The sequence below is a fragment of the Eptatretus burgeri genome, chromosome 8, assembly GCF_056783735.1.
Source record: "Eptatretus burgeri isolate ZD-2024b chromosome 8, Ebu_testis_v1, whole genome shotgun sequence".
In the NCBI taxonomy this organism is placed as follows: Eukaryota; Metazoa; Chordata; class Myxini; order Myxiniformes; family Myxinidae; genus Eptatretus; species Eptatretus burgeri.
Window position 1 is genome coordinate 1,143,236 of NC_140968.1, and position 12,215 is coordinate 1,155,450.

The window sequence follows — 12,215 nt, forward strand, 5'->3', positions numbered from 1 at the left end:
AATTTCCTTTTCAGTTTTTTTTTTAATGCTTTCACCATTCAGTTGTAACTTTTATTTGATGCTGGCAAATACAACCCATCGTTTTGCTCACGGAAATATTAGGTGGGGGGAGAAGGAGGGGGGGGATAGAGGAGGGAGAGAGGGGAGAGAGGATGGAGGGGAGGGAGAGGGAGAGAAGGGAGGTGGGAGAAGAGGAGCAAGGAGGGAGAAGAGGAGGGAGGGAAGAGGAGAAGAGGAGCAAGGAGGGAGAAGAGGAGGGAGGGAAGAGGAGGGAGGGAAGAGGAGGGAGGGAAGAGGAGGGAGGGAAGAGGAGGGAGGGAAGAGGAGAGAGGGAAGAGAGAGATAAGAGGAGGGAGGTAAGAGGAGGGAGGGGGAAAAGAGGAGAAAGGAGGGTTGAAGAGGTGGGAGGGGTAGATAGAGGGAGGCAGGGGGTACATAGAGGAGGGAAGGGGTGAATAGGAGGAAGAGGGGTAGAGAGGAGGGAGGGGGAGAAGAAAAGGAGGAGAAGAAGAGGGGAAGAAGGAGAGGGAGAGGGAGTGGAGAGAGAGAGAGAGGAGAGAGGATAGAGAGGAGGGAGGGAGGGTGAGAGGGGGAGGGAGAGGAGGGAGGGAATGGAGGGAAAGAGGAGGGAGGGAATGGAGAGAAAGAGGAGGGAGTAGAGCGAGAGAGGACGGAGGGGAGAAGAGAGAGAGAGAGAGAGAGAGAGAGAGAGAGAGAGAGAGAGAGAGAGAGAGAGAGAGAGAGAGAGAGAGAGAGAGAGAGAGAGAGAGAGAGAGAGAGAGAGAGAGAGAGAAGAGGGAGAGGAAAGAGGGGAAGGGAAGGAAGAGAGAATGGGGTGAGAGAGAGGAGGGGTGGGGGAGCTAAAAGGGGTGAGGAATGGGTGAGCTTGAAAGGGAGGTGCAGAGCGAGGGAGGGGGATGGAGGAGCAAGGAGGAGGGGCTAGGAAGGGTGGGGGGCAAGGAAGGGGGGAGGAAGGGCACAAGTAAGGAAGAGAGGGAGATTGAGGAAAGTGGGGGGGAGCGATTCCAAATATGATATTGGATCATATTTGTGAAATTTCGCATCATATGTGAAGCCGTTTCAGCGAAATAATTTTTTTTAAGATTTTCCTTCAATCCAATATGACCACCACACCACATGACTGGTGATGTTTTAGTTATCAAACATTATTCAACATCGCTAGTCGATGACATCCGTAAAGTTTTGCCTCGATCAGATGGACCGTTTGAGAGAAGTAGGTTTTTTAAGGTTGTTGCGAAAATCCAATATGGCTGCCAAACCATGTCTATGATGACATCATAGTAGGGGAACTTTTTGTTCCTCATGGATAGTCAGTCGATCATACCTGTAAAGTTGCGCCTCGATCTGTTCAGCCGTTTCAGAGATGGGGATTTGTAAAGTTTTTGTTTTCAAAACCATATGGCCACCAATCCACGTCACTGATGACGTCATCGATTTCATTTTCTCGACAAGCTTCTTCGTAGGTAACCCTCAAAATTTTTCATTCTGATCGGATAAAGCGTTCGATGCATTCAATGATGACGACATCATGAAGGCACTGACAGATCATGTAGTAATTATCAGATGGTGTTCCCCATAAGGAATGTGTTTCTAACGTGTGGCAAGTTTCCATTTTTTTTTTCATAAACTGCTTGCAGAGATTTCAAAAGTATTTCCATTTTTCCCAACATGATGGCTGCCATACAACAAGACCTATGACCTCATCGTCATCATTACAAAAAATTTCCAAGAGTAGCTTCTCCTTTGTTGAATGTTTTGTGTCAGTCGCTCAAGCAGTTGTGGAGAAAACGAATTTTAAAGGGAATAAACGTGGAAAAGTGCGGCAGAATTAAAAGTATAATAATAAATGGAACAGAAGCAATAGGGTTCCTTCGGTACCGTAACTCGAGGCATGCACTTTATAACTGCCAAGTCGCCCCACGACCCATGACATCCTCTTTATAAAACGGAATTCAGAAATGGATTCGAAAATGTCAATTTAAAAATAAATTTTAATAAAATGCAGATTCAAAATAATTTCTTTAAATGGCTGCCAGACCATGTGACCTATGACGTTTAAATTATCAAACAATATTTCCAAAGACTCACTGATCATGCGCGTGGTTTCACATCGAGCTAGTTAGCCATTCTGGAGAAGATAAAATTGGAAGGTTATATTCTTCAAAAGTTTTTTTTTTTAATATGGCTACCAGACCATGTATCCGATCACGGAGAAATTTTAAACACATTCCCCATTACTACGAGGTAACACTTGTTAATTTTCATGTGGATTGATGATGCGGTTCAAGAGAAATAATTTTTTTTTAAGATTGTCCTTCAATCAAATATGGCTGCCAGTGTGTGCGTGTGACCGATGACATTTAAATGATCATTCTATATTCCACGAGTCTTTTCGATCATGTGTACAAAGTTTTGCATCGATCTTATAAGTCATTCTGGAGAAGATACAATTTTAAGGTTTATTCTTCAAAAAGATGTGGTTGCCAGACCACATGACCGATGATGTCATCAATTTAATTCTATTGACCAATTTCTCTGTACATCACCCTCAACAATTTTTGTTTTGATGGGATAAGGATTTCGACATCCAATTATGGCTGGCATACCACTTAACGGATGACATCATCATTATCAACATTTATTCCCTATGGGGAATTGTTGGGGAAACATAGGGGAAATTCCCTATGGGGAAACATTCCCTATGGGGAAGTACTCGCCTATGGGGGAGTACTTGACATGTGCCAACTTTCATATTTTTCTGTTGAGCGTTTTTGGAAATGTTCAAAGTTTTTCTTTTTTCCAACATGGCTGCCATACCATATGACCTATGACATCTTTTTTTTTCTTTTTTTTTAAATATCCGTGAGAAGTCGCTCCTATATTGAAATTTTTGTGTCAATCACTCAAGTGGTTGCAGGGAAAACTGTTTTAAAAAGCGAATAAACCCCCAAAACGGCAGGAAGTATAATATCATATATCTATCTATATTACTAAAACTCTCATCTCGTATATATGTATGTATGTTCCTAAAATACAGCCAAAACAGTATATGATAGCGCAAAAAATTTTATGGCCACCTTACTCACCATTCGCCTGCGGTGTGCAGTATCAAGTTTCGTTCAAATCGGGCAACGAAAAAAATTATTAAAAAATAAATTCCCGATTCAGTCAAGTACTCTTTGGGAGAATTTGATCAATGCAAACAACCTCAGCGGTATAGTTTGCTGGAGCTATCTTTTATTTATTGAAATGATTTTTTCATCAACCGCTATCACAGCGGGAACCCACTGGGTACACGGGTCGTCTAGTACAGTATTAAAAATAGCACCGCAAAGCGGGCATAACCCCTCAGCCCCTTGACGCAAACCAATTTCAAGATGGTGGCCATATTGAAAATCATAGCAAGCCCATTTTCGAAAGAAACCTTCCTCTACTCAACCCCAACACACCCAGCAAAAATGGATTTAATCGGACAAGGCGTTCTCAAAATTGATGGAAACCAATTTCAAGATGGCTGCCGTGGCGGCCACATTGAAAATCGCAGCATTCCCATTTTGGAAAGGAACCTTCCTCTACTCAGCCCCAATTATACCTCGCCAGAATAAAATCAATGTGTGAAGCCGTTCTCAAGTTATTGTCTGGAAACCAAATTCAAGATGGCTGCTCCAGCCGCCATATTGGATATCGGATTGCGCTGAACATCGAAGGGAACCTTCCTCTAAACACCCCCATTATATCACACAAAAATGAAATCAATAAGTCAAGCCGTTCTCAAGTTATTGTCCGGAAACCAAATTCAAGATGAGGAGGAGAACGCCCTCGCCGCCATATTTGATATCGGATTGTGCTGTATATCGAAAGGAACCTTCCTCTAACCACCCCCATTATACCCCCTTCTTCTTCTTCTTCTTCTTCTTCTTCTTCTTCTTTCGGCTGCTCCCGTTCGGGGTCGCCACAGCAGATCATCCGTATGATCTGCTTAGTGATTTGGCACATGTTTTACGCCAGATGCCCTTCCTCACGCAACCCTGGTCGCACACCCCCATTATACCCCCATGAAAATAAAATCAATCTGTCAAGCCGTTCTCAAGTTATTGTCCGGAAACTAAATTCAAGATGGCTGCCCTAGCCGCCATATTGGATATCGCATCATACTGATTATTGAAAGGAACCTTCCTCAACCCAGCCCCAACACAGACTGCAAAAATGGATTTAATCGGACAAGGCGTTCTCCTCGAAATCGACGGAAACCATTTTCAAGATGGCTGCCATGGAGGCCACATTGAAAATCGCAGCGCGCCCATTTTCGAAAGGAACCTTCCTCTACTGAACCCCAACACACCCTGCAAACATGGATTTAATCGGACAAGGCGTTCTCGAAATTGACGGAAACCAAAAGTTGACAGACGCCCGGATGGACGCCGGGATGCCCGCCGGACAACGCCTATGACGACAATACCCCTTAGCCAATTCGGGCTGAGGGGTAAAAACGTAATGAAGCTGCATGGGTATGAAGCCTTCCAACCCAATGATTGGACAGTTGGCTTGACTCCACCCACAAGTGCCAGGAAGATAATTGATGTGTCTGCCATGTTGGTTTTCTGGTAAACCTAAGATGTCTTCAGAAGTCTCATATTCACAATTTTAATTATCTGAGCTACATAACCATGACTTACTATTTGTACACATAAGCAGTTGGCATGTTTTTGCGTACAAAAGCGGGGGGGGGTTGGGAGTGATTCAAGCAGTGATCTGGCTAATACACCACCAAAATAAAGGAATGAGCAATTTATGTAATAAATTAAGGTTTTTGTATGTAATTAGTCCGAGCTGTCAAAGCTAAATAATGTGAGTTTATCACGTGGCAAAAATTCCTTGTGGTAGCTAGTGGCTATTAAGTCATAAAATATGACGATTCTCTCAATGAAAACCATAGACAGACATTGGAAATAATCATGATCATTTGAGGTGCTTGTTTGTTTGACTACGCACTCTTGCACCACTGACCTGAATTAGCTTAAAACTACAACTTGGCAGCAAGGGTGAAAGGGTAGAAAAGATAGTGAGAGAAGTGGTATAAGTGGGAGAGGGTGAAGGGCTTGAGGGAAGTGAGTGATTTGGGTTGAGTGGAGGTCCATGAAGGTGTAAAGAAGGCAGTGGGAGTGGGACAAGAGCAAGAGCAAGAGCAAGAATTGCTTTGCAATACATGTCCCTCTTCCGGTCCCAATGAATGTTCGAGAGATAAAAATTTGTTTGCACATAATGCATGCTCGAGCTGATACCGGACCCAAAATGAAGAAGAAACTCAAACCCACTGTATTTCGTTTGTTCCTTGGCTTTGCCTATTTCATATTAAAAATAATCCGATGTCCACACATGAAGCAAAAACATGTGTACGGCTTATGTGCATATATAATACATTGTGATTATATATCTGGGATCAGTCCAATTGTATTGGGCCATGGACTAACACCCAGGCCTGAGGCCTACAGATTTGGGCTGCTTCATGCAATGGTGGCACATTATTTTATTGGGGTCGATCAGGCCAGCTATCCCAGCCATTGGGTGCAACAAAACAGTGAGGTGGAGTCAGGGCAACTGAAAATTGACCCATATATAACATTATATTTGTGATATTTTCAGTCTAAAAAGGGCATAACTCAAAAAAATTGACAAAGTGTCCTGAAACTCGAACTTGTTATGTAACTTATAATAAAGCCATGTACCAAGTTTCAGTAGAATATGTTATAGGGTAAGGGTAAAAAAAAGTCTGAAAAACCACAGGTGGTACGGATTGAGGGACACAACAAACCTATAGTCCCCTCCAGTGAAACCGGTAGGAAGTGGGAGTGGATGAAAGCTTTGAGGGAAATGTGTGAAGGGGTCAAGGGGAATGGGAGAAGTGGTTGCTGAGCAGGTAAATTAAATGGAGTAGGTTTGCAGGTGTTTGCTGCTATGGGTCATCTCGTGCACTAATAATAATAATAATAATAATAATAATAATAATAATAATAATGATAATAATAATAATAATAATAATATGGAACAACAATCATCCAAACATAACCAAGAGTGGATCAGCCAGAATGGCTTGATCACATAATGTTTCCTTACAACTAACTTCAATGTGGGAGGATGCCATTAAGCCCATCAAGCCTGAGCTCTGAGTGCCAACCTATAGTTGTTTGTCCGTGTTCTATCCTTTTTAAATGCTGAGCATCAATCAAGAAAGCAGCACTTAGCATTTTTAAAGTGTTTGGTATGACTCGGCTGGAGTTCAAACCGCCGACTTCTCAGACTCAGAGCCGATGCTCGAGCCATTACGCCACTGAGTCTGGTCAAATATGGCGATTTTCCAATATTAGCAGTTCCAAAATGTGGAAATAGAAGAAGAAGAAGAGGAAGAAGAAGAAGAGGCAGGAGAAGAGGAAGAAGAAGAGGAAGGAGAAGAGGAAGAAGAAGAAGAACTTCTTAAGATTTTTTCTTCAGAAAAAGATTGTTATGCTATATTTAGCTAAGTTGCCCCACTTGTGGGGCAACTTAGCATAACAATTGTGCATTTTGTGAGGAAAGCACCAAATTTGGCACATGCGAGTAGCCTATCATATTATGAACAGATTTGGATATTGGGCCATCTCAAAATTTTTGATGGCAGTGGAAAATGGCTGCCACAGCCATCAGCGGCTGAATTTGAGATAGCCCAATATCCAAATCTGTTCATAATATGATAGGCTACTCGCGTGTGCCAAATTTGGTGTTTTCCTCACAAAATACACAATTGTTATGCTATATTTAGCTAAGTTGCCCCACTAGTAGAACATATCGGGCCCAAAAGATTTTTGAGATATCGTGCTTTTTTTTAGTATTTGGCCTCATCTCTCAATGATGAAGAATCACTTTAAAAATTAAAAAAATATTCTCATATCTGGACCTGGATTCGGATCTTCACCAAAATTGAATCGATCCATCTTTGTCACACACCCAACGTGTCCTCCAAGTTTTATCGGAATCCGTCCACAACTTTTTGAGATATCATGCAAACAAACAACAAACAAACAAACACAGGCAGACATAAAAACAGAGACAGACAGACAGACAGGGGTTAAAACATAACCTCCATCCGCATTGGGTGGGTGGGGGTAATAAATGAAGGCTGTGCATCACCAAATTGTGCACACGGTTTCACGTGAATTTCAGGTGGTTTGATCTTCTTCACCAGAAACATAAAAATACAACTGTGTTCCACAGCTAACATGACTTTTGGCTGCTATCTTTCTTTTACCAAGAATGCTTTAAACAGCATTGATGTCAATAATTTGCATAACTTGGTCAGTGTACTGTAGATGTCATTAAATATATATATACATATATATATGTATATATATATATATATATATACACATATATATTTACCAACGTTTAGGCATGAGCCAGCAATTGTGTATTGGGACCTAAATGTTTGAATAATGTGACATTTTTGAGCATGGCACAACCATCAATGCACAGAATGACATTAATTTTAACACAATAAAAATGTTTGCAATAATAACAGCACATTTAATTATTAATCAGATGATATGAACCTCAAGAAAAATGTGCAACTTGTAATCCAAAACAGAATGGGCCAGTATCATGGCATCTTAAATACCTGGATGCAGTTAGGAATTAATTGCATTCCAGGAGCATTCACCGGAAGCCTCCCCATCTGGGCACGGGCATGCATACGACCTCGACCTCTGAAACCCCTTCCACGAGAATCCTGCTGCTTTCGTAATGCCAGCCAGGGTTGCTGGCGCTGCCTCTCTTGTTCCTCAAATTCCTGCAGTTGCTGCCGCTGCTCCTCCGATAGTTCTGAAGAGATGGTCAGAACCAATACGGGATGGTCAAACAAAGGGACAACGTTTAAGAAACGGTGATTTTAATATATACAGTATATTTTGTTTAAATGATGTTGTGTATTACTTATATTATCATAATCTTTTGAAGGATGTAAATACAGTAAACCATCAAATATCGCGGCTTCCAATAGCGTGGGTTTAGACCAATCGCGAGCAACCTATTGTGTTCCGATTTCGTTATCGAGGTATTTCATTTGAGCCATTCGCAGTTTCTGAGCTGAGATGAGTCACTGTTTGCATCCGCATTACGATTATCTCCCATTACGAGCTTTTTCTTGTTTCTCGTGGACCGTTAATTGTAGTAATCAGGCCAGCATACGGAACGAATCTAAATTAAATACTGGTCATCGAACAGGAAATGATGCACGGAGATCCTGTGATACTAGATTTTCAAGTTCTAGTAGAAACACAACAGTTAACTATAAGAGCACTCGGTAGAGCGCATACCTCCGCCACATAATGCCTGATCCATGAGAACATGTGGGGCCCAATACATTTTTGAGATATCGTGCTATATATCATTTTTGGCCCGAGCTCTCAATGGTAAAGAATCACTTTAAAATTTAAATAATTATTGTATCCAGATCCGGTTTCAGATCTTCATCAAAATCGAATCAATTTATTCTTGTCACACACCCAACCTGTCCACCAAGTTTAATTCGAATCCTTCGACAACTTTTTGAGATATCGTGCTCCATATCATTTTGGGCCCTATCTCTCAATGGTGAGGAACCACTTAAAAAATTCTCGAAGTTGGATCCGGATCCGGATCTTCACCAAAATCAAATCAGTTCGTCATTGTCACACACCGAACCTGTCCACAAAATTTCATCAGGATCCGTCCCCAACTTTTTGAGATATCCTGGACACAAACAAACAAACAAACAGAAAAACAAATGAAATTGCTCGTTGAGCAAGGAATTGCCGGAATAACTTTGTCATATCTCCATGATCTCTGAAAAAACAAAAACCTGGAAATCAATTTGGTTCTTATAAGTCGATAGTGCTGCTGTTTTATGAGTTATAGCACTTAGTTTGGTCATGATCATAACTTGGAAGTCAATCGGACTTGAAATGACGTTTTAATCGCAATTTGAAAGTTTTGACCCGACCCCCGTGACATTCGACGCCCGACCGCTAAGAAGGGTGTTGGTGTGACACCCCAATGAGACATATGGTTGGATGCAGAATTGGAAGATGCACATTTTGGATTTGGTTTGAAGTCGATACGACCATTTTAGCGGACGTTATTGCGAAAATAAGAATTTCGGTTTTTTTGGTGACCTTGACCTTGACCCTTGACCTAGATTCACCAAAAACGACAAGTGTCTAAGTTGGACCATGGCCGACGTCTGTACCCAGTTTGGTCATGATCGCTGAAACGGTGTGGCTGCTACAGGGTAAACAAACACACAAACAAACAAACAGACAGACACACAGACACACAGAATGACACACACAACCGACCAACATAATTGCCGAAATCCGAAGGATTCCGGCAATTAACAAACAGACAGACAAACAAACAGACAGACAGAAGTACAGTACTTCCAGATATAGAATCATCCGGCAACGCAATCAGTTTGTAGAGGGAGGGACTTTCATGAGTGTTCTCTTTCCAAGCAAATAGAAATGGGAAGCAGAGTAGATGAAGAGGAGTGTGTGTGGTGGTGGGTGGGGTAGGAGAAGAAGATGAAGAGGAGTGTGGGGGAAGAGAAGAAGGCTCGCCAGTCAAGAATAGTTTTGTTTTGTACCGTGCCGTATGTACCGATTGTGTTATACTGTTCCTTTTTATTTATTTATTTTTAACACCAGTTGGGAGCTCACTCACCTGCCAGTTTGGATGTCAATCAAGAAAGGAACCTGAGGGTTCTGAGACACCAACCTATTTCCCAGAAAATACTAATACTTGCCAATTGCCAAAGTTTTGCACCTGTTACACCACAAAACGAATTTCAAACAAATTACAGATAAACAGCTTCAACAATCTCAAAACCAAATGGCAGGTATTCCTCATTTAACGCAGGTAGTTGCGTTATGAGAATTTATGGTGTTGACTGAAAACGCGTAAAACAAAAGCAGTTTTCGGATAAGAAACAATGTAATAAGTGGAGGTTGTGTGATAGGAAGTGTGTGGATGGGGAAGACCAAGAGAGGCAAAGCCACTTATGCATTTAACCCTCTGAACCCGAGTGGTCGGTTTACCGGCCACCATTCAAACCTCCATATACCCTAGCGGCCGATTTACTGGTCGCAATTCAAACCTCCATATACCCGAGTGGTCGGTTTACTGGCCACCATTCAAACCTCCATATACCCTAGTGGTCGGTTTACCGGCCACAATTCAAACCTCCATATACCCTAGCGGCCGATTTACTGGTCGCAATTCAAACCTCCATATACCCAAGTGGCCGGTTTACTGGCCGCTATTCAAACCTCCATATACCCAAGTGGCCGGTTTACTGGCTGCCATTCAAACCTCCATATACCCAAGTGGCCAGTTTACCGGCCACCATTCAAACCTCCATATACCCTAGCGGCCGATTTACTGGTCGCAATTCAAACCTCCATATACCCAAGTGGCCGGTTTACTGGCCGCTATTCAAACCTCCATATACCCAAGTGGCCAGTTTACTGGCTGCCATTCAAACCTCCATATACCCAAGTGGCCGGTTTACTGGCTGCCATTCAAACCTCCATATACCCAAGTGGCCAGTTTACCGGCCACCATTCAAGCCTCCATATACCCTAGCGGCCGATTTACTGGTCGCAATTCAAACCTCCATATACCCAAGTGGCCGGTTTACTGGCCGCTATTCAAACCTCCATATACCCAAGTGGCCACTTTACTGGCCGCTATTCAATCCTCTATATACCCAAGTGGCCAGTTTACTGGCCACCATTCAAACCTCCATATACCAGAGTGGCCGGTTTACTGGCCACCATTCAAACCTCCATATACCCAAGTGGCCGGTTTACTGGCCACTATTCAATCCTCTATATACCAGAGTGGCCGGTTTACTGGCCACCATTCAAACCTCCATATACCCTAGCGGCCGATTTACTGGTCGCAATTCAAACCTCCATATACCCAAGTGGCCGGTTTACTGGCCGCTATTCAAACCTCCATATACCCAAGTGGCCAGTTTACTGGCTGCCATTCAAACCTCCATATACCCAAGTGGCCGGTTTACCGGCCACCATTCAAACCTCCATATACCCTAGCGGCCGATTTACTGGTCGCAATTCAAACCTCCATATACCCAAGTGGCCGGTTTACTGGCCGCTATTCAAACCTCCATATACCCAAGTGGCCAGTTTACTGGCTGCCATTCAAACCTCCATATACCCAAGTGGCCGGTTTACTGGCTGCCATTCAAACCTCCATATACCCAAGTGGCCAGTTTACCGGCCACCATTCAAACCTCCATATACCCAAGTGGCCGGTTTACCGGCCACCATTCAAACCTCCATATACCCTAGCGGCCGATTTACTGGTCGCAATTCAAACCTCCATATACCAGAGTGGCCGGTTTACTGGCCACCATTCAAACCTCCATATACCCAAGTGGCCGGTTTACTGGCCGCTATTCAATCCTCTATATACCAGAGTGGCCGGTTTACTGGCCACCATTCAAACCTCCATATACCCTAGCGGCCGATTTACTGGTCGCAATTCAAACCTCCATATACCCAAGTGGCCGGTTTACTGGCCGCTATTCAAACCTCCATATACCCAAGTGGCCAGTTTACTGGCTGCCATTCAAACCTCCATATACCCAAGTGGCCAGTTTACTGGCCGCTATTCAATCCTCTATATACCCAAGTGGCCAGTTTACTGGCCACCATTCAAACCTCCATATACCAGAGTGGCCGGTTTACTGGCCACCATTCAAACCTCCATATACCCAAGTGGCTGGTTTACTGGCCACCATTCAAACCTCCATATACCCGAGTGGCCGGTTTACTGGACGCCATTCAAACCTCCATATACCCGAGTGGCCGATTTACCGGCCACCATTCAAACCTCCATATACCCGAGTGGCCGGTTTACTGGACGCCATTCAAACCTCCATATACCCGAGTGGCCGGTTTACCGGACGCCATTCAAACCTCCATATACCCGAGTGGCCGATTTACCGGCCACCATTCAAACCTCCATATACCCGAGTGGCCGGTTTACTGGACGCCATTCAAACCTCCATATACCCGAGCGGCCGGTTTACTGGACGCCATTCAAACCTCCATATACCCGGGTGGCCGATTTACCGGCCACCATTCAAACCTCCATATACC

At 43.3% G+C, this 12,215-nt stretch overlaps 1 protein-coding gene across 7 annotated transcripts in view; it reads right to left on the reverse strand.

Moving 5' to 3' along the window:
* The window catches only part of RBM33 (RNA binding motif protein 33), a 138,744-nt gene that overhangs the window by 66,523 nt on the left and 60,006 nt on the right, over positions 1-12,215 (reverse strand). For all 7 annotated transcript variants that reach the window (XM_085890548.1, XM_085890546.1, XM_085890545.1 and 4 more), the window contains exon 8: positions 7,670-7,872. In XM_085890548.1, the coding sequence (XP_085746674.1) occupies positions 7,670-7,872 (203 nt within the window). The remainder of the gene's footprint in view (positions 1-7,669; positions 7,873-12,215) is intronic.